Genomic DNA, 18,866 nt, shown 5'->3' with positions numbered 1-18,866 from the left:
TAACTGAAGGGGATAAACAAGGTTTCGAAAGCACCCTATTCACGTGGGATTACTTCTGTTATCGCTACAGGTCTCAAAAGTAAGAATGGGATCATCCTTGGGGAACTCTTCCCATTTGTATAGAAAGTACTTTCGCGAAGAAAATAAGTCGAACGAGAGCAATTGTGAGGTATATGTAGTAAGTGTGGGTGGTTTTTATTTTTATTCCTTTTTCGAACTGTCTTTTTTATCAAATTGGAATCGTTTGCATACTTATATTTTAAAGTTCGATACAGAAATCGTAGGCAAATTTTCAATGCTATTCTTTCCAGTTTATCTTTAACACTTTTTGCTAAATGTTTTGGTAGACTTGTCGCAATTTTAAAAAGTTAATAAGGAAAATTACTTACCTTTTGAAAATGAAACAATATAGGTACACATCTATTGTCTGTCGAACGGAATCACATACCATACTGTTCAGGATAATTTATTTCTTTAATATTTCCAAGTATTTTACAAAGTAAAACGTGGTTCTTTAATAAAAAAAAAAAAATTGTACATTAAGATAACCGTAGAATCGTGAATTACTTGCACTCGATCCATACGTGTGTTTACATAAAATCTTGTTGACTAGTAATGAAACGGACAATTACTCTTCTCATGATTCACCGCTCGTCCTAATTACATATTGAATCAAGTTTAATGGTGCTAATATTTACATACGATATCGGTGCTAATTAGAATCGATATCTAAATGAAGGAAAATTACAATAAATGGATCGTTGATCTACGTTGAAATATTTTAACAAGTTTATAGTTAATTAATTTCTACGATATACAGGATGTTTCATAACATATGAGTCTTATATCAGTAGCAGACGAGAGACAATGTTATGAAACACAGTGTATTTGTACACGTATGAACAGCTACAAATAATGTCTGTATGTACACACACATTTTACAACAGAAAGTAATTGTACAACGATATCTTGTGAACAATTGACTCATGGAAAAACCGTGTTATACAATAGAGACATATAGTTCACGTTGCTTACTATAATTTAACATTTACAATCGTTTCATTGTATACGTACGTTGTTTAACATCGATTATTATTATTGATACATTTACAGTATGTTCATCATACATGTACATTTTTCTCACATTTATTACTATGCCCTAATTGGAGATATTATTAACACCTTGACTGATATGGGGGTCATCAGTGGCTAGGAATTTAATTTAAATTTTTAAAAAATGAAGAAATGGAAAATGGTAAAGAAAAGTTGTTATAAGTGGGATTACGAATAATTAAAATTAAGAAGATGTCGTAAGCTGTAAGGAAGATATTAAAATATTATGTACATAGCACTTTCCAGAAAGTCTTGTTGGGATCTTAAAAGCCTTTGTAACCTATCATCAAAGTCTCAAACAATCCTATCAATACCTCAGCGTGATTCAGTGTTCGTGAGAATCTGCAAGATGGATTAACAAAGTCTTCAAGTTCTTAAGAACCCTTCATTCTCCTCCATCTTATTCACTGAATCTAATTTCTACGCGAACCTTGCTGAAACACGCGACTTTAGTGTGCAATTAACAGGTATAATATATTACTTTGATATAGCAAGTTTATCGTATAGTAGTTTTCATCCATCTTCAATCTTTAGATTGATATTTTATTCAAATTCAACAATTAACAATTTTCAATCCAAATAAGGATCGTTCGAATCAATAGTGGGAGCATTCATATAATTATTGTAAAAGTTTGTATTACGGAGGAAAGTAGCTTAAAATGTTAAATACAGTTCCCACCTAAACTATTAAAATTTCAACTACAATAACTTTCTGGGAAATATTTCAGTCCATTATACGAGAATCAGTACAAAGAGAGCTTAACAACTCGATGTGCTTGTTGAGTATGATGAGATTTGTTTTAGCTCTTACAGAATATGAACTTTTAATTGATCTCTCCCGAATGATTAGAATGCAATAAGCGCATAAACAGTTGAAAATCTCGAATCATCGTACCGAAAGGATTTAACAGCACGTTGATTGTTGACTTTTCAAAATTTATATTTCTGAACTTTAATGCGTTTAATATCTAACAAAGAATCTCTCATGACATCAAGATACGGTGGATATCTTCGAATCGTAATATCCTGAATCGTTGCAGTAAATTAAAAAGTTTTTCCATCTTTCTTGACGAAAAACGGATCGTTCTCATGAGAGCATTTCACAAAATGGTTATTAAACATCGATGGTGACGGTAATAAGAAAAGTTTGTAGGATTTTTCAAGATATTCGAAGCGTATATTTATTGTTCTGTATCGTTTCGATGAGCAGGAGGTAATTTGATACGTTTCAACAATTTGAGATGTTTCTTTTGACAACTCTGTAGCCAGTCTAACGGATAAACTTTTATTGGCAATTTCCGCACGGATCAATACATTTTACAGTTTGTCATTTTAACGAGTTCCGCGAGTTTTGCACGAACAATATTAATTTTTCCAAAGTATGCTAACAATATCCGACAAGGTCTATTCTCTTTGATAAGAAAGATTATCGCGACCATAATTTTTGCCAAATTTATGATAATTTTGCGACTGATTTGCGATAAAGTTCGGATACTAATTTTATTCGTAACTGATAACGCCTGAATCGCTGATTTCATTGTCGTACATTAAACGAGAGTATCTGTAACATTCATTACAGAGATAACGAAGTTTGTCGATAATTACACAGATGAACATTACGAAAAAAGATGAAAAGCAATCAGTGTTCAGATTTAAAGGTAACAAGTGTCACGAAGGAAGGAAAATTTTTTTGGTTCGATCATTCGAGATCCTTTCCTTCGAGCAACGTCTAACTTTGATCCCAGCACGGATTTATATCGAAAGCTAAAGGATTATCCGGGATTCTCGTCCACGTTCGGCTAAATTGTCACGTACCTTGCAAACTTTCTCCGCTTTCTTGCGAACAAGCCTTTCTGATTCCTCCTACGAACCTTCATTCGAATCTCTTGAATTTCATCCTTTGAAGGGTAAACAAAAGAAACAGGAAACTAAGGTGGTTTTTCTCCTTCGATTGAGGAAATAATAGTTGAAGTGAATTTCACTGAAAACTTTCCTGCCCAACTTATCGGAAAACAAACTAGAGACGAGGGTTTACAAAGTAGTTGTTAAAGTTTTATGTTAATTAAATGTTTAATTAATGTTGAATTTTTTCTTCATCTTTCAAAAAAAAAATAAATTTAATTAAATACTTGAATTTACTTGAAACTGAAAGATCGTGCAGCTGGCAAGGCTGAAAAACAATAAGAAATATTTGCTTGAATTATTAGAATAATCGAACGGGGACTGAACTTGGTTGAAAATCGGGACAAATCACCGTAATGACATTTGTTCGTAGCAGATAACAAAGGATCAATCGTGTACTGATAAACGAGAATGGAAACCCGGCCTGGATCTATTCTTTATTAAATCAATATTATCCAGTAAATCGTCAGGTATTAAATTCCCGAACTCCCAAGTTTAACAAGCTTCCCCTATTTATCTGTGGTAAGGGAAGTTTCACAACTGTATTACCTTTTGTGTTGAATCGTTTGACGCAGAAAATAATTGCTTTCCGTGAGAATGTTGTGAATTTTTTCTTGTTTTTAACGATAGTGCGTGAAAAGGGACAGAGACCTGTCAAGTTTTCCCCTCGAATATACTGTCAACAATAAATTCAGCTGTCCACATCGAAGATAAATCTTTACCTTTCTTGCATTACTCCGTTTTTTCATTTTTACCTTTTTCACATTTTATTCAAATTCAAAATTATATTCATAGCGACGATCATCAATGACCCCTTTAGTAATCAATTATTATAAACACCATTTGAAATATTGAAAAAGAAAGTGGTCGGAAAAAGTTAATAAATAAAATCAACTTAAGTAAATGTCTTTTATGTTTCTTGGAAATTGCTATATCCTCGTGATATCATTTAAAAATATTAGGAACAATATAAGGGAGCGTAAGTTTAAAGATTAAAAGCAACGTAATAGAATTCTTTACGTTCTTCGCGAAACCATAAAAAAGATAATGAAATATTTGAATGCTACAGAATTGCAATGCATTAAAAAGATCAAAGAGCAAAGGAAATGAGAAAAACGTTTATACAACTTTATTTGCTCTCTGTGCATTTCAGTTCAAATGAAAGTTCAACTTCACTGACGCACCCGACAAGTTCAATTAAAATAAAAAGATAAATACGTAAACTAGTGTTAAATACGAGATAAAATTTATATGTACAAAATATTATTTTTAAAGGAACTTTATAAAAAAAAGAGGAAACACTATTTCACTATTTCTTAGCAAACGTTTCGATATTCGAGGTAAAGCGTCTGCGGATCCCCCAGTGTCGTCAAATTGACGAGTAAATTCTTTACGGACACGTTGACGTAGTAGATTCACTATTTTCATTATCCATCACTTCAAGTACCTAACATGAGTATTTCTAATTAGATAAGTACAAGGGGTGATACATTCTTCTAAAATTTTAAGTAACGCTCACATGTTTGTGAGGTGACAGTCAACGTCTCGAAGTCAACATCTCGAAGCTATAAACAAAGTGCCATTAACCATCTTTTTATCTTTGGTTCCCATTATGAACAGCATTCAAGGAAACATGAATATGTACCTCATTCGAAACACCCATGCATGTGTAACTATACAATTAAACCGCCTGTATTTTCTTCACTTCACTCTTGGAAAATTAGTAATCGATCGCGTTCAAAGTTTCATTTAACGTCCTGTTGACTTCCTCTTGGCATCCGCTTCCTCCGGTGTAGCGAATTTAATCGCAAACAGCTGAAGCATGAATAGTCGGTTCATAAATTGCGTTCTCACAAGATTTTCCTCCATCGATTGCAATTATTATAATATTACAGACGAGTCAGTCGTCTACCCTTCGAAGTAATTTTGTCGTCGAAACGTAGGTCGTATCCAAGACGAAGTTCGATTCGTATTGGATTACCTTCTTCGACGCGAATCGCGGTTTCTTCGACGTGAAACGATCAAAGCGACGACAATTCCGTGGTTCTCGTTCGATTTTTATGAAACCGACGACACAACACCTATATGTATCGTTGAGGATTACAATGGTACCTGGTCATGCTCTTGAGCAGTTTGCGCAACAACTGCTGCAAGCAACGCCGGAAAGTGATCCCGCACATCGCGTACAAGAGGAAATTGATGCTGAAATTGGTGTAGTAGAGTAGCATAAAGAACTGCTGCAAACACCACAGCAAGTCGGGGGTGTTTTTGCGGGCCAATGTGAAGAAAAAGACGCACAGCCGAATCACGTAGCTGGAAAACAAAAAATTTCCTTGTTAGCCTTTCTCCTTCCATACCTTGTTCAGTGATCGATGGTCTTCGAGCTAATGACTCGCGAATTTTCCACTTTACGAATGGCCGTTGAGCTACTACCGATTTTTAAGTACTTTTGGTGCTTATTGTAAAAGTTGAAAAGTAAATCGAAGCACGGTACTTGAAAATTTATTTTATTGTACCACTTATTCAGAAACTGTTGAAGCGATCGTATAAATCCTCTATCCTTCATTTTCTGATATTTTTTACTGCAATTACCGAATAAACATTCTCTTCACGATCTTTGGAACTTTTAACAGCGCTACGTGTTTGACATAGTCAAATATCATAATATTTTTTACCAGCCCCTATATTTAATTACTTTTTCAGTCTATTTCCCATGATATCGTGTCGTGCTTCGTTCATATTCATCGGTCCGCGGTTGTTTATCCTGAAACTGATGTTTTCTAGAAAATTGTGTTTTCATTGCATTCACAAGTATTTTTATATCCCGTCATGTTAACCACGTACGCCGGCGCGTGTTTCACATTTTCAAATGCGTATAAGTTTAAAGTGGAACGCGAACATTGCTCGATGCAATATGTTATTGGAGGTCTCGATAAACTGAAAGTATTGAATATGACAGTTTTCTGATTTTTCGTGAAAAAAAAATATTAGCTGGAATCAAGTCTGCTATATTATTGTTTCGTACTACTTGCTCACCGATATTTCATCATTCTGCTCGTTTAGAAAGGATTAATTCCAATGACAATTGAGAATTTACAGAAAAATAATTTTCCCAGGAAATTGAAAATTTGCCTCTTACCTCGGTAGATTGAGTAGAATGAAAACGGTGCTGATCAAAAGTAGCATTTTCGTGATGCTCTGTTGATTTCTCGTCGATACGAGATTCCTCGACGAGGACCTGATGTCTGTAACACATTCGCACAGCGCAAAGAAATTAGAGAACTGTAGCGCAAGTTTCCTAAATAACGTTATCATCAAGAGTAATTTAACTTGAGGAATCGTGTTTCTGTTTCTCGTGCCAGTCGCGAGATTGGTAACAAAGTTCAAAGTGGCTAGGAAACCGAATAGCAAATCTATTCAACGAACCTTATCGCAAGCTCGACATTAAAATTGGAAAGCGTATTGAAAGTAAGTCCGATTAACACAGGTGAATTGGCGGTTCGATAGTAAACTCGTGCGAGTCGAATGTAATTAACCTTTGTTTGAATTGAATGAAAGCAAGTTTTTTTATCTGTAATGGATCTGTAATTTTAATAGTTTTTCAACGCTTTCGGCGTTGAGGTATTTTAAAGTAAATTTGTAAGTTTGAAAATTTACGTCAGTGCCCGTGAGCTTTTCAACGGGCACTTGGTTTGCCCATGACTGCTCTGAAAGGTTTTCTGTCCTTTAAAATCAGCCATTTGACATGCAAAACTTCAAAAAAAATCAATAGACAGCCGAGTGCTTTTAGTGCCCTCACCGATTCACTAGAATATTCTAACACATACTAGTGTCGAAAGTTATCAAGGCACTGGGTCGATTGGAAATTATAAAACGGGATTACACGTGGTTGAAATAGAAGGGAAAATGTACTTACGTATACAGCGAGCTGCTATTTCGGGTAGCTGGCAAGCGTTACGTGGTGTGGATGGTGGTGCGGAGGTGGTTTGATGACGAGAATGATGGGAATGGTTGTTCTTCGACGAGTGAAAAGATTGTTGGGATGGTGGTCTTCTACCTCCAACCATTGGTCCCAGATTGATACCACCACCACCACCACCACCACCGTGGTTACTGCTGCTACCACTCTGAAAATTCACACAATCGATTGTTATTTCAACTTGGAACAACTGGAACTAAGCTGGTCTAAAAGCCTGAACTAAGCTTTCAATTACTGTAGTTAGTAGTTGAACAAATTTTCTTTCTTATTATTTCTGTTTTATTATCAAAAGTAATTGCGATACTTAAACGTACGAAAATCAGGTTACTTATGAAATAAACTGATACATTCTTTAGACTCAAGGTGGCTTTATTGTGTTCTCGGTTATACGCGATAAACGCCTACGAGTAATAGCCTATCATCACCCCTGTTCTTCTGCAAAAAGTTTTCCAGTCACGTTCAACCTCTCTTTGTTATGTCCCGTATTCGTGTTACGTAGGCTGCAGTACCGTTCACGTCGCATTTTCCAACATAATCCTTAGTGATTGATGAGAATCGTATACCTCTTGATTCCAACTAACAATGTTATCAAGTTGCTCAAACAACCACCATTCCTATTCATTTTGCTTGCATTTAACACGTTTACTCCCGCACAGCAAATGAACGTGTGTATCAAAACCACGCTAGAAATCCAATTATTAATGATGTGGATAATTCAGTTTTTAATGCAAGATAAATGTGACGTTCCAAATCAATGGTCATTCCATGGCCCTTTTATCTGGAACAAAGTGAAACCCTTTTCCTATCTAACTGTTTTCGTTGAAAGAATACCAGAGACAAAGAAAACAAAATAAAGTGATACAAGATAACAAAGGCACTCATAGGTACTTCAATTTGCAGTATGTTATCAGTCGTGTATCGATGTTGATCACATTCGAACGAATCCTTCGGAAAATTCATCGCAGTTGGAAAAATGATGTATATAAATAATAGTGATATGTAATTGTTTTTCTGGTATTCGGATCATTTAAACTCGTACAGTCTCGCCAGGTGTAGAAATTGCAGACATAGTAGACGATTCAATTACGTGACATCAGTGGTGACACAAGATAACCCTGGTAACAATGAAGGTTCACGGGGGGCCAATAATTTTTCAACCACGATATCGGCTTCTCGATACGTCGTACTAGTGATTATCGGTATCGTTAGATAGGATATCGTGTTATATTCCATACTTTGAGACAAACCTGTCCCTTCGCCGCACACATAAACGCGTCCCCATTTAGTTTGATCGTCCTAAATGCTTTCTTCGTCGTTGACGTAACGAAGAAAATGGTTCACCGGGAAAGATGTACACGCGTTCGTTGTCTCTGCTATATCTCACAATGATGTCGTCTCGCATGAAATAGAATATTGCAAAGCTGTTCGAGCTTTGGTTAGCTCTAATCGTAATAAAATAGTAGAAGGTGGAAAAGGATGTTCCATTAGACAAGATTGAAACGAAGTTTAACTAATTGAGTCATCGGTAATCGAATACTGATAATTAACCACACATAGAACATCTATCGTATATAATACTTCATTATGATCTGGTGGATGCAGCGAAGGTTGACGTTTATGAATAATTCAATACCAGGAGCTGCGAAACGAACGAACGAAATTTGACAAGTTCTCAAACACTTTCGTGTCGATGATTCGGCAGATACGTGTATTATAGAACTTCCATTTTCCGGGTCACGGCCTCGACGAAGAAAAGCTCTTCATTTCAGCCTGTTAAAAATTTCGTGAGAAACGCACGTTAAGTATGAATTTAATGAGCTTCGCGATACTGTTAACAGCTCTAACAGCTCTAACAGCTCTATTAAAAAATTCGTTCATCGTGATTTAATATATCGAATGACACAAGTAGATATAGTCATAAATTAAATTGCTAATTTTCCTTCTTTTTTTTTTTCATTTCACTCCCATCATAATCAATTCCACCATGAACCCCTTGTATATTATAGTAATTAGACATATTGTTTATATTACAATTTGTATCTCGGAAGCTCATTTTTTCTACACAGATCACGCTGACGTTATCCATGGAACACGAAAGCGTAACATCTGCCAGTCAAAAACGAAATCGCACTAAATGCTTTTATTATGATTATCTCTGGCATGCTAAAAATATACTTTGATGTTTTTACGTTCAAGTTGCGGTACAAAACGGTTAGCAATATCTACGTTCTGTTAAATAAACTTCTTCCGTATAAGTGTTTAGAAACAAATGAAATATACGGTGATTAAATGGTATGATTAATAACGTTCGAATAAAATATATCAAAAAATTCCAATCAATTTCTCGTACATTTTCACCGTAACAAGAATAAATTACGCGTGTATGTATAGATGTTCTACAAATTTTCATCATCTCCTAGATCTCTTCGAGAAAATAATAATTTAATTATGATAACTATGATTTGTTTCGGGTTGTGATATTTAAAAAAATTGCTAAAGTAAATAATTTTATTGTTACAAATTGCAACATTGCAAGTACATTTATTTTTTCATATTTTGTAATCTGATCATCTGATCGTTGTTATATCAATCCTTACAAATATTTCATTAAAAAAACGGAGAAAAATATTCAACTAAAAAGAAAACTTTGTTAACTCGGTATATTGAAAATTCTTTGGCCTCTTGGTCAGGTATCTCTCATTTCACTAATTTTCCAATTTTCCATTTGCTTCTTGCAAACAGACTTTGTCCCTCGCCCGAAACTTTAACCAAAATCCATTTTCCGCCGTCAAAGCAATGTTGTGCTTGCTGAATTTCATTGGTATCTGGGTTTTTTCACACGGTTCCACATCGCAACGCCATAACAGATAAAACATCAAAATTTTCGATTCGAGAAGAGCGAATCTGTTTCCGATACAAAATCTTGGGCCGATACCAAATGGTATATTAACCGATGGCGGAGGAGCATCTTTGCCTAAAAATCGATCTGGATCGAATTTCGTTGGATTTTTCACGTACTTGGAATCGCGTTGAAGGGAGAACGGTAGGAACCAGACGACGTCGCCTGGTTTTAGGGTAACAGGTTCCGCGCCAGAAGAGGCTGGTTCAAGTTGAAACTCTTTCACGCATACGCGATCCAAACTAGTCGCTATGCTGTCCAACCTCAAAGTTTCGTTCATAACAGCGTCCATATATGGCATGTTCTTCAACGCATCGTAGGTTGGATTTCCATTGGTTTTTCGAACTACCTCCTCGATCTCCTCCATCAATTTCGCTTTCACTTCCGGGTGCGTGGCGATTTCGTGCATCAGAAAAGAGAGAAACGTCGAAGACGTATCGTATCCAGCCAAGAAGAAGACGAATGCTTGATTCGTCATCTCTTCGATCGTTAAGCTTCGTTCTTTATCCTTGGTGTCCATCATCAATTGGATCATGTCTGGACGGGTGATGCCCTGTTTTGATCAAGGTTAATGCTCAATGATTGAAATTACGATGATGGAGCTGAGATGGGAAAAAATAATTTCCAAACGATTTGTCTTCAGAACCTCCCCGTGATATCTATCAAATTCTAAATTCATTTCAAATGAATTATACTCACCTGTTCCTCTCTCATTTTGACCGTCTCACGAACGACGTTCAAAAAGTACCGATGAACCTTCTCGCTGAATATCCTAATACCAAATGTTCTGCATAGAGCAGGGCAACACATACCCAACATTAATTTCCACGACAAACTTGATTGCGAGCTCATCGTATCTCTCGCCAATACATAGAACTCGTTGTTAGGATTTCTCATCGAATCGATTGAAATACCGAAGCTACAGGTGGCTATAACGTCGGTCGTGTATCGGCCAAAGATGTCCTTTATATCAAAAACCTTTCCGTGCTTCGATTGATTGGCAATAAAATCACTGAAATCGTTCGCGCAATCGCGTATCAAATGATACATGATCTTCATTTTCATGGAGGTGAAAGAAGGGCTGAGCAATCTCCTCATCTCTCTCCACTCATCATCCCGAAGAGCGGACAGGTTTTTTCCTATCAGAGGATCGAGATCCCCGATGTCGAAACCACGACGATTACAAAAGTGATCAAAATTCTTCACAGTTATGGACGCGATTAAATCGGGATCGCGAATCACGATCACAGGATTCGTAAAGTTGAATAATCCAAAATATTTCACGTCGGAGAAACGTTGATACAATCGTTGAAAATGTTCTGCCATGGAGGTACGACGTAACACAACAGACGCCATGTTACCCAAAATCGGCACAGGTGATTCGTATTTGATTCCGCGTTCCTTAAAGTAATTCATCGGCTGCCATAGAAAATGATACAATAGCAGGAAACCCATCGTCAGGAAGAGAGTTAACGTGAAAGGATCCATTGTTGATTGATTTAGAATTCAGAACTGATGACTAGAGTTTGTTGAAACGGGGGTGCAGATTGAAGAGACCCCCCCTGCGAATTGCTAATGCTGTTGGTACGAATCACTGTATCTGACTGTTTAATAACAACTGAGCAGCGTACAATTTAGCGTCATATATAAAGACGTAAGAGAGAAGTGTCACGTGAGTGGTGACGTTAATACGTTTACACATATGTGCCACACTATGAGCTATCAGCGAGACGGGAATTGTTTCATCCTTCGACAAGAATAATAGATGAAGTCTCATTTCTTTTCATCAGACATGCTACTGTACAGTACCTACAATGACAGACTACTTCCGGACTGGAATCTCCATTTTTTCCAACAGTGAATTTATTACTTCTTTTATCCTTTGTTTTAATATCATTGTTGACTAATAAAAAATTGAAGAGATTTTCTTCGTTCTTTCATCTGTGATATCTTATGTAATAGATGAAGTGTAATAGTGTTTTGTGTTCTTCTTCAAAAATATTCTTATCAGTTAGGATGTAAACTTGTTTTAATATAAGATAAGATTGCATGATGTTGATGAAAATAGAAAGTTTAGAGTAGTTCCGCCGACTGGTATTGCACAATGCGATTATTGAAAAATTACAAGAAATCTTTAATCAAAAGAAAATAAAGTTAATAATATTTTCAAAATTATCGTACGCACACTTGTCGATAATTTTTATTGCGATTCATTCAGTTGAATTTTTCCACAATCTACTTTATTTAATGAATGTAGTTGAATAAATAAAATTCAGAGTGGAATCGACGTACACATACACAATACTGCTCGCTATAATTACGTATGATCGTTTCATTTTTCAAATTAATTTTTCCACTCGCTAACTTATTAGAATTTTCTTTAATTTATGATTAATAGTATCGAAAAGTAAGTCATAAGCTATGTTCGAAACTACGTATCTGAACTTCCTCGTCCTCATCATCAATAAAGAAGCCATTGATTCGTCGTTTGATTACTGAAACATGCTGCCTTTCAATCAGACTGTGTAATTGATCGTGTAACGTAGATGTAGGTATATGTGTCTATCTAAGATCGATCCACTGTATAGATGACGAAACGAAATGTGATTGTTTCACTACGTTGAACACCGCATCTACACAGCTCGGTCCACCTCCGTCATCGATTACATACACTATCAATTTAATCCTTTCGAATAATTGACAAATGAAAACAATAGGACAATTCTAAATACCGCTAAGGTTATATTAATAATATTAAATAGCAAACTAAAGGCGTACGATTAAAAAGAATTAATGTTTAACGTCTGTGATGATTCGTATTATGGTGTCATAGTAGATAGGACCATTATATTTCCATTGCTATGGTCAACACATTAATGTGCACTCGAGTAGGAAGAAACAGTAAATGCTGTTGAATATATGTATAAAGATGAATGGTGACCGTTACATAAGCTACAGATATTTATATAACGATCGAAAATAGATGATTCGTGGCTAGCAGGTCTATAAACGAGCAAGGATTAGTTAGAAGATGGTTGTAATACGAGGACAAGTTGAAAATGAGAAATTCTATTAAACGAAGCTAGTCATTTCGGACGAAATATCTCTACATTCTTCGTACGTAAAGAAAAAAAAAAAAAAAATGACAAAAATATCCCGAAAGTTGAAAGGTACAAGACCGAGTAGAAGGTCAGACCACGTTATGCATGCGAAATAGTGGCTTCCATTAACTGTCGAATATTTCAGACAGAGAGGCGTCAGTTTTTTTACTCCCTCGTCTGATTCATCCCACGTCCGAAACTCGAAATACATTGAACATCTCGAGTAAAAACACCTTGCGGTACTTATGCTTTTTTCCAGAAAGAAAAAAGAAAAAGGAGAAAAAATAATACAGGAAACAAGATACGAACTGAGCTTGTTTCCTGTGGATCGAGTCAACTTGTAACGAACAAGGATCCTTTCTGTCCTGTTTAAAATTCAAACAGCAATCTCCGAGCATCCCGCGCGGTTGATACTCCGTAAATTAACTCTGTATGCACTCGGGTAACTTCCAAGTAATGTATTACATTTCTCTGGTAAATTCAAAGCCTTATTTTCAGTATACCACTATCTTAAGTTTCGCGTATCGTAAGAGGTTTATTTCAGAAAATTGAACGAAGTTATTATTTCGAATACAATTAAGTTATAATAATTCAATGCAGCACTTACAGCTCTGACTATTTGTATCGAGTTTCATTCATTTATCAAAGTTATTAAAAGTGTTTGTATATCAGAGAAGCGCGTTCGTGTCATTGTCAGGAACACGATGAACAAAAGTCGTTTTATCATTCCTAGTTGTATTATTATCTTAACGACTCGTTCGAGACCATTTCCGCCCACTATTAACGAATAATTCGTTCCGTTATATTTATCGAACTTGAAGCTTCCAATTGATATGGTGCAAGTGTTATTTCGAGATATTCATATCAAATTCGTAACAAATTCATAGATTACAGAAATGATTACGTTCACTATCATAAAGGTCACCGCTGACATAAAAAAGAGAAAAAGTTGAAATGGAATTTTAAATAACATTAATATTACACCAGTCACGCAAGGTAGCGTGTGAAAAGTTCAAGTTGCAAAGTGCAACGATGGTATCCTAAATAACCATAATTACGGCTTGCCGTACTACGTCTTTTTTTTTACTGGAACAATCAATGTATTGAAGGTAATAACATTAACACGTTAAGCCTGGCGTCGTGTCAGTCCCCAGAGATTGACAGCGAACTTTTCATTTGCATACAAAATCGTTATCTTATGTTTAGAATTTGTATACCTTTTATATTGTCAAATGGTCAACAAAATCGGCTCCGCGCTTAACGTATTAACAATTATTCTGATCGATTGATGAACATTGAAGATTAATAACCAGCATTACGAAGATAATTTCTTCGTAAATACTTAAAAAAAAAAAAGAAACTCACCGGAATTTGATTCAAATTGATGTCGGATCGTTCCCTGCTGGGGCTGTCGGTGGTGCTGGCCGATGTCTGTTTGAAGCGTCTGCTGAACTTCAACAAGTTCCTCATAATCATAGTGTTCATCACGATGATCAATACCAAGGGAGCGATCAAACTCGCGATGCTGTCTATGATGCTGATGATCTTCATCGTCTCCAAGTACTCGACCTTCAAGTCGCAATACTCTTCTCCGTCTCTGCTCGACACAACTCCAGCGGTGACGAACGAGTAAGAATGGCTGGTCAGAGCCAAGATGACTAGCACAAGGACAATCATTTTAGCCCTGGCTATGGTGCATATATGCGGCCGGTGAAGAGGATATTGAACGGCTATAAATCGTTCCACGGTGAAGGCAACGATCAGCCAAACGCTCAAAGAGCTACAAACGGCGCTAACATAGACCAAGGTCTCGCACCAGCCATCCTTGTTGAACACCTTCCATCCCAGAGTGTTGTTCAACCAAACTAGCAACAAAGTGACGAGGAAGCCAAAGTCTGCAGTGGCTAGGGCGGCCAAATAGTAGCTGGAGCTTCGTATTCTCAAGTGGGTGTTCAAAAACACCACGCAAGAGAGCAGGTTACCCACCAGACCCAACAGGATGATCGAAGGAATATAGTACTGGTGGAAAAAGTCGAGCAGGAAATAGAGAGGGTGGCAAGCGTCTATCGGCTTCTCCTCGAAGTCTATTCCAGCTTCGAAACTCCGGTTCCTGTAAGCGTAGTGGGTCAGGTTCACCCACATCGTCGGTGAGACGGAACGTCTGGCACGCGACGCCTCCATCGTTGCGGCCGCTTCGATGCATCTCGTGTTTGGGTTCAATGTAGACGTGATGGCGAACATTGTTGTCTTCCGTTTCTTCCTTTCACTGGGAAATCGGAGAAAAACTTTTTTTTCAAAAGGTTCAAAGTAGCCAGTAGGTACACTTTGAAAGTTTGTTGAAATTCGTTCCAACTCGAATGAATTTTCGTAATTCAGTTCCAGCTTTAATATAAATTTCTATACATTCGCACCCACGAATCGTTTTAACGTAAAATTGAACGTTAATGAGAAAAATTTATTCGTTGACCTTGTTAAAAGACCAGGTTTTAATGAGAAATCAGCTTACCAATTAACTGAAATCTCACAAACAACTTGTTCTGTTAATTAGTGTTTGCACTTTAAAACGAGTCCGATTTGTAACTTTCAATCTTTCAATTTACTGTTCTCAAAAATTATTGTTTTGTAACAAGTAATATAGTCGACGATCGGAAATCCTTGGGCGTTTTATTCAGAAAAACATCTCTATTTTGCGATCCTGTGCCTGACGAGATTACAGTAAAACCTAATTATATCGGTTGCATCTGAAAGAGGAGCACAAGCTTCTAGTTCCTGAAAAATTCATTCGAAAAGATCAATCGATATTTCACACTATCCTTCACACCTCGAATGCTTAGAATATTTTCATAATTTGAAAACGTGTTTTATACCAATCACAGTAATGGTAAAAAAAATGATCCTTTACCTTCAAATTCCCGTTTAAAAATGTTTAACTTTTCTGTTTATCGCACTTAAACACAAGAAAGTGTATTTTCTTAAATTTGTTATATTTTAAATACACTCGAAACAGCACACGTTCCTTTCTGAACACACTAATTATGGTTTGTTCTCGTGTCTGGAAGGGATCTTGAATCCGCTTCCAACGGTGCGAGAAACAACAAATAATCGGAAAATATCGATGCAGTGGTCGTCCGAAAGGAAGATAAACGAAACGGTACGCAAATAGTCGCTGTTAGGTATTCGTTGCTGGACCACTTCCTCTTTGCTCGGCCTTCGAAACACCTTCTACTTTGTTTCCGGTTCGATTACACACCTCGTATCGATCAGTTCCCTGCCTGGAGACTATCTTAATATCCAACGAACCTACGATAGCTTGTTTATTTGATTTCTCTTCGATCCGACCCAATACGCTCCGTGTTATTCATGCAAATTTCAAAACTATACCGCACTAATGGCCTCATTCTCTTCAATTTCTATTCAATCAACTCTGTTGTTCCTTTCTCGTACTCGAAAAAGATGTATCGCGAGCTTTTTCGACCGGAAAATGCTGCGCGTACAGGAGATTCTTCTTCCTTTTCTTTTTCTTTTTCTTTTTCTTTGCGTAGGCTCACTTTTTAAAAAGAGATAGAATTTGTTTTTTTTAAATTTGCTAGATTTTCCTTCTGCGAACACGATAGTTTCAACTTTATCGTTTTGCGTTCGCACAGCTAGCTAGATTAAATAATCGGAAACTTTTATTGTGGCGGTCGTGGAACACGGACGATTCTTTCCTGGAACGTGCGTGAATATTAATTTGTCCTTTGCAAAAGCTACGCGATTAACAAGAATTTTTCTCGTATTCTGTACAATCGTTCCTTAACTTTTTTACAGCACGATACTTCAGAAAAATAGACGAATGAATTCTTTTAATATACCCAAGGTTTCTGAAATTTCGGCAAATATGACGAGAATTTGCATCCCTTTCAAAACTGTTCGATGATTAAAAACTGAATTTTCTTTTTTTTTTTCTTTTTTATTTTAGTTGCACATACATCGAGGATCCAAAGTATCCGATCCTCTGCAACCACTTTTATCCCCAAGTCTATATAATTCCATATTGTTGGCAATTATCGGACGAAAGTCGAACACTGATGATTGAGGTACACCGCGTGTTTCGAATCAACAATCACGAATGTTCATTCTCGTCCACGACCTTCACCATCCACTGTGTTCATTCTGTAAATTTGCATCTCACGAAACCGGAAACAAGGTCGAAAACACGATACGTAATCCTCAGGAACGTCACAAGTTCAATGACTCTGTTGATTTCTTGATCTTCCTTGATCTTCACCACTATTACAAACTGGTATCCTTACATCAGTTTTTTTTCTTTTCACTGTGGTAAAGTAAATCGCTTGATACACCTACGCAAGGAATAACTTGTTTTTATTGCCAATTAATGGGAATCAGTTTTTCGAGCAATGAATGTTTGTATTTCGATTGTTTGTTAATCATTCATGCAAAGAATATTTTTATTGCCAATTAGGAAAATTTAGTATCCAAAATGGCGACAGTTTCTAATTGAAAACCCACGTATGAAATAAACTTGACGAGTGAAAATTTGTTGATTATTCCTGTTTTTATTTTTTATTTTTTTTTTATATTTTAAATAGCACGGAGGAAATTGTTTTGTTTGTGTTTTCACATATAGAAGTTATTCAATTATTCTGTCATTTTCATTTTTCCTTTTTAAATTACTTCTTGATATTTGTTTTCGGGAAATTTTCCCCTTTTTTATCGGGAACAACTTTTTTTTTCTATTCCCAATAGGCGATGAAAATTTCCATTTGGAACGATCGTCGAAATCTAGCCGAGAGGTGAACAAATTTTCTTTTTTTATTCACAAACAAAATGATCAGAAAATTTGGGGAAAATCGTGTTTGAACAACCGTCGAGAGCAAAATCGGAGCGTCGCGCGGCGAGAAACGACGTCGGGTAAACTGGAAACGCGATCCACCGTTTCGACGCATTTGCCGCTCCTCGACTTTCCTTCGCATGCGCTTTCGAAGCTTCCTCGACGCCGATCTCCACTTTCATTCATTTCCTACCATTCCTCTTTCAAAATGAATTCAACCCCGTAGTAGCATTGGAAACAGTACTAACGAAGGACAACCCTTGTCAATGTTGCCTTTTTATTTCAACAAATTAAAAACATAATTACATATCCTGAGGATGTCCTGAGTTATGCTCATTTTGATCTGTAATTTCAAATTGATTTGGGAACCGTACAATCAGCACGGAAAAGTAGAAATTTCACAATTCTCAATCAGGGTGCATTCTGGACAGTAAATTAAGAGACCTTTTTTAAAGACCTTGCTTGAATACCATTTCTATTACCCCTTATCAAGCTCGTGGAAAATGATAGCACGTGTCGTTTCAGAGTAATTTATTCAAATTAAAATTGATAAAGGAAATATTGAATTATCAGACAAACACTTGATTATTCAACTGATGAAATTGTATCAGTTATTCTTCATAACATACTTATACCTACTATAGAAAAAAAAAAGATGTTCTTACTCGGTACTTATCGTGTACTTTATAGCAGATATTTTACAAATTGAAACGTTTCATCGAACAAAACTTTGATATTTCAATGCGTTAGCATTTTTTCATCAGCTAAAAGAAACGAGTGACTCGTAAGTCTCGAGACGATACTGTCCATGAATATAAAGCGCCGGAATAAATATAAAAACAATTTCAACAAGGAAATTTGAATTCGTTTTCTTCCCTTGTATACCGTTGTCGCGCGGCAGTTCAAATACACGCGAAACCAACTCGATATGTTGATATTAAAAGCAAACACTTGCGTTGCATGCAACGGATTAAAAAAAATGTAAATATTATTTTCAAAGTGAACGAATTGAAAAAAAAAAAAAAATGAATTTTAATCGAA

At 36.2% G+C, this 18,866-nt stretch overlaps 3 protein-coding genes across 7 annotated transcripts in view; 1 reads left to right on the top strand and 2 right to left on the bottom strand.

The window, feature by feature from the left end:
• The window catches only part of LOC114879560 (dynein axonemal heavy chain 1-like), a 45,172-nt gene that overhangs the window by 8,148 nt on the left and 18,158 nt on the right, over nucleotides 1-18,866 (top strand). The window lies entirely within an intron of this gene.
• On the bottom strand, nucleotides 482-17,887 carry LOC114879552 (thyrotropin-releasing hormone receptor-like). 5 transcript variants are annotated; one of them, XR_003789925.2, is made up of 5 exons: nucleotides 14,360-17,887; nucleotides 6,932-7,142; nucleotides 6,155-6,260; nucleotides 4,535-5,328; nucleotides 482-4,462 (listed from the first exon to the last, which is right to left on the bottom strand). XR_003789925.2 is itself a non-coding variant. In XM_029194554.2 (5 exons), exons 2-5 carry the CDS (start codon nucleotides 15,233-15,235, stop codon nucleotides 5,097-5,099), a joined length of 1,425 nt encoding a protein of 474 aa, XP_029050387.1. In that variant the 5' UTR covers nucleotides 15,236-15,260; nucleotides 15,501-17,887; the 3' UTR covers nucleotides 482-5,096. The 5 variants fall into 5 exon arrangements, 4 of the variants coding, with proteins under 4 accessions (XP_029050387.1, XP_046141267.1, XP_046141268.1 ...); XM_029194554.2 differs by having other exon boundaries at nucleotides 482-5,328; nucleotides 14,360-15,260; nucleotides 15,501-17,887; XM_046285311.1 differs by having other exon boundaries at nucleotides 482-5,328; nucleotides 14,360-15,763; nucleotides 15,897-17,887.
• LOC114879550 (cytochrome P450 9e2-like) lies at nucleotides 9,489-11,518 on the bottom strand. The gene is made up of 2 exons (XM_029194550.2): nucleotides 10,593-11,518; nucleotides 9,489-10,446 (listed from the first exon to the last, which is right to left on the bottom strand). Exons 1-2 carry the CDS (start codon nucleotides 11,379-11,381, stop codon nucleotides 9,700-9,702), a joined length of 1,536 nt encoding a protein of 511 aa, XP_029050383.1. The 5' UTR covers nucleotides 11,382-11,518; the 3' UTR covers nucleotides 9,489-9,699.

Source organism: Osmia bicornis, chromosome 4 (genome assembly GCF_907164935.1).
Source record: "Osmia bicornis bicornis chromosome 4, iOsmBic2.1, whole genome shotgun sequence".
NCBI lineage: Eukaryota > Metazoa > Arthropoda > Insecta > Hymenoptera > Megachilidae > Osmia > Osmia bicornis.
Note: the sequence above shows the minus strand (reverse complement) of the source record. Positions and strands in the feature narration are given on the sequence as shown.

Coding starts and splice junctions, on each gene's coding strand:
- LOC114879552 (XM_029194553.2), bottom strand. CDS start 15,235: ATGTTCGCCATCACGTCTACATTGAACCCAAACACGAGATGCATCGAA. Junction 7,143..14,359: donor TCAATTTGAATCAAATTCCG/GTGAGTTTCTTT, acceptor GTGAATTTTCAG/AGTGGTAGCAGCAGTAACCA. Junction 5,329..6,154: donor ATTCTACTCAATCTACCGAG/GTAAGAGGCAAA, acceptor TTTGTTTTCCAG/CTACGTGATTCGGCTGTGCG.
- LOC114879550 (XM_029194550.2), bottom strand. CDS start 11,381: ATGGATCCTTTCACGTTAACTCTCTTCCTGACGATGGGTTTCCTGCTA. Junction 10,447..10,592: donor TCAAAATGAGAGAGGAACAG/GTGAGTATAATT, acceptor TGATCAAAACAG/GGCATCACCCGTCCAGACAT.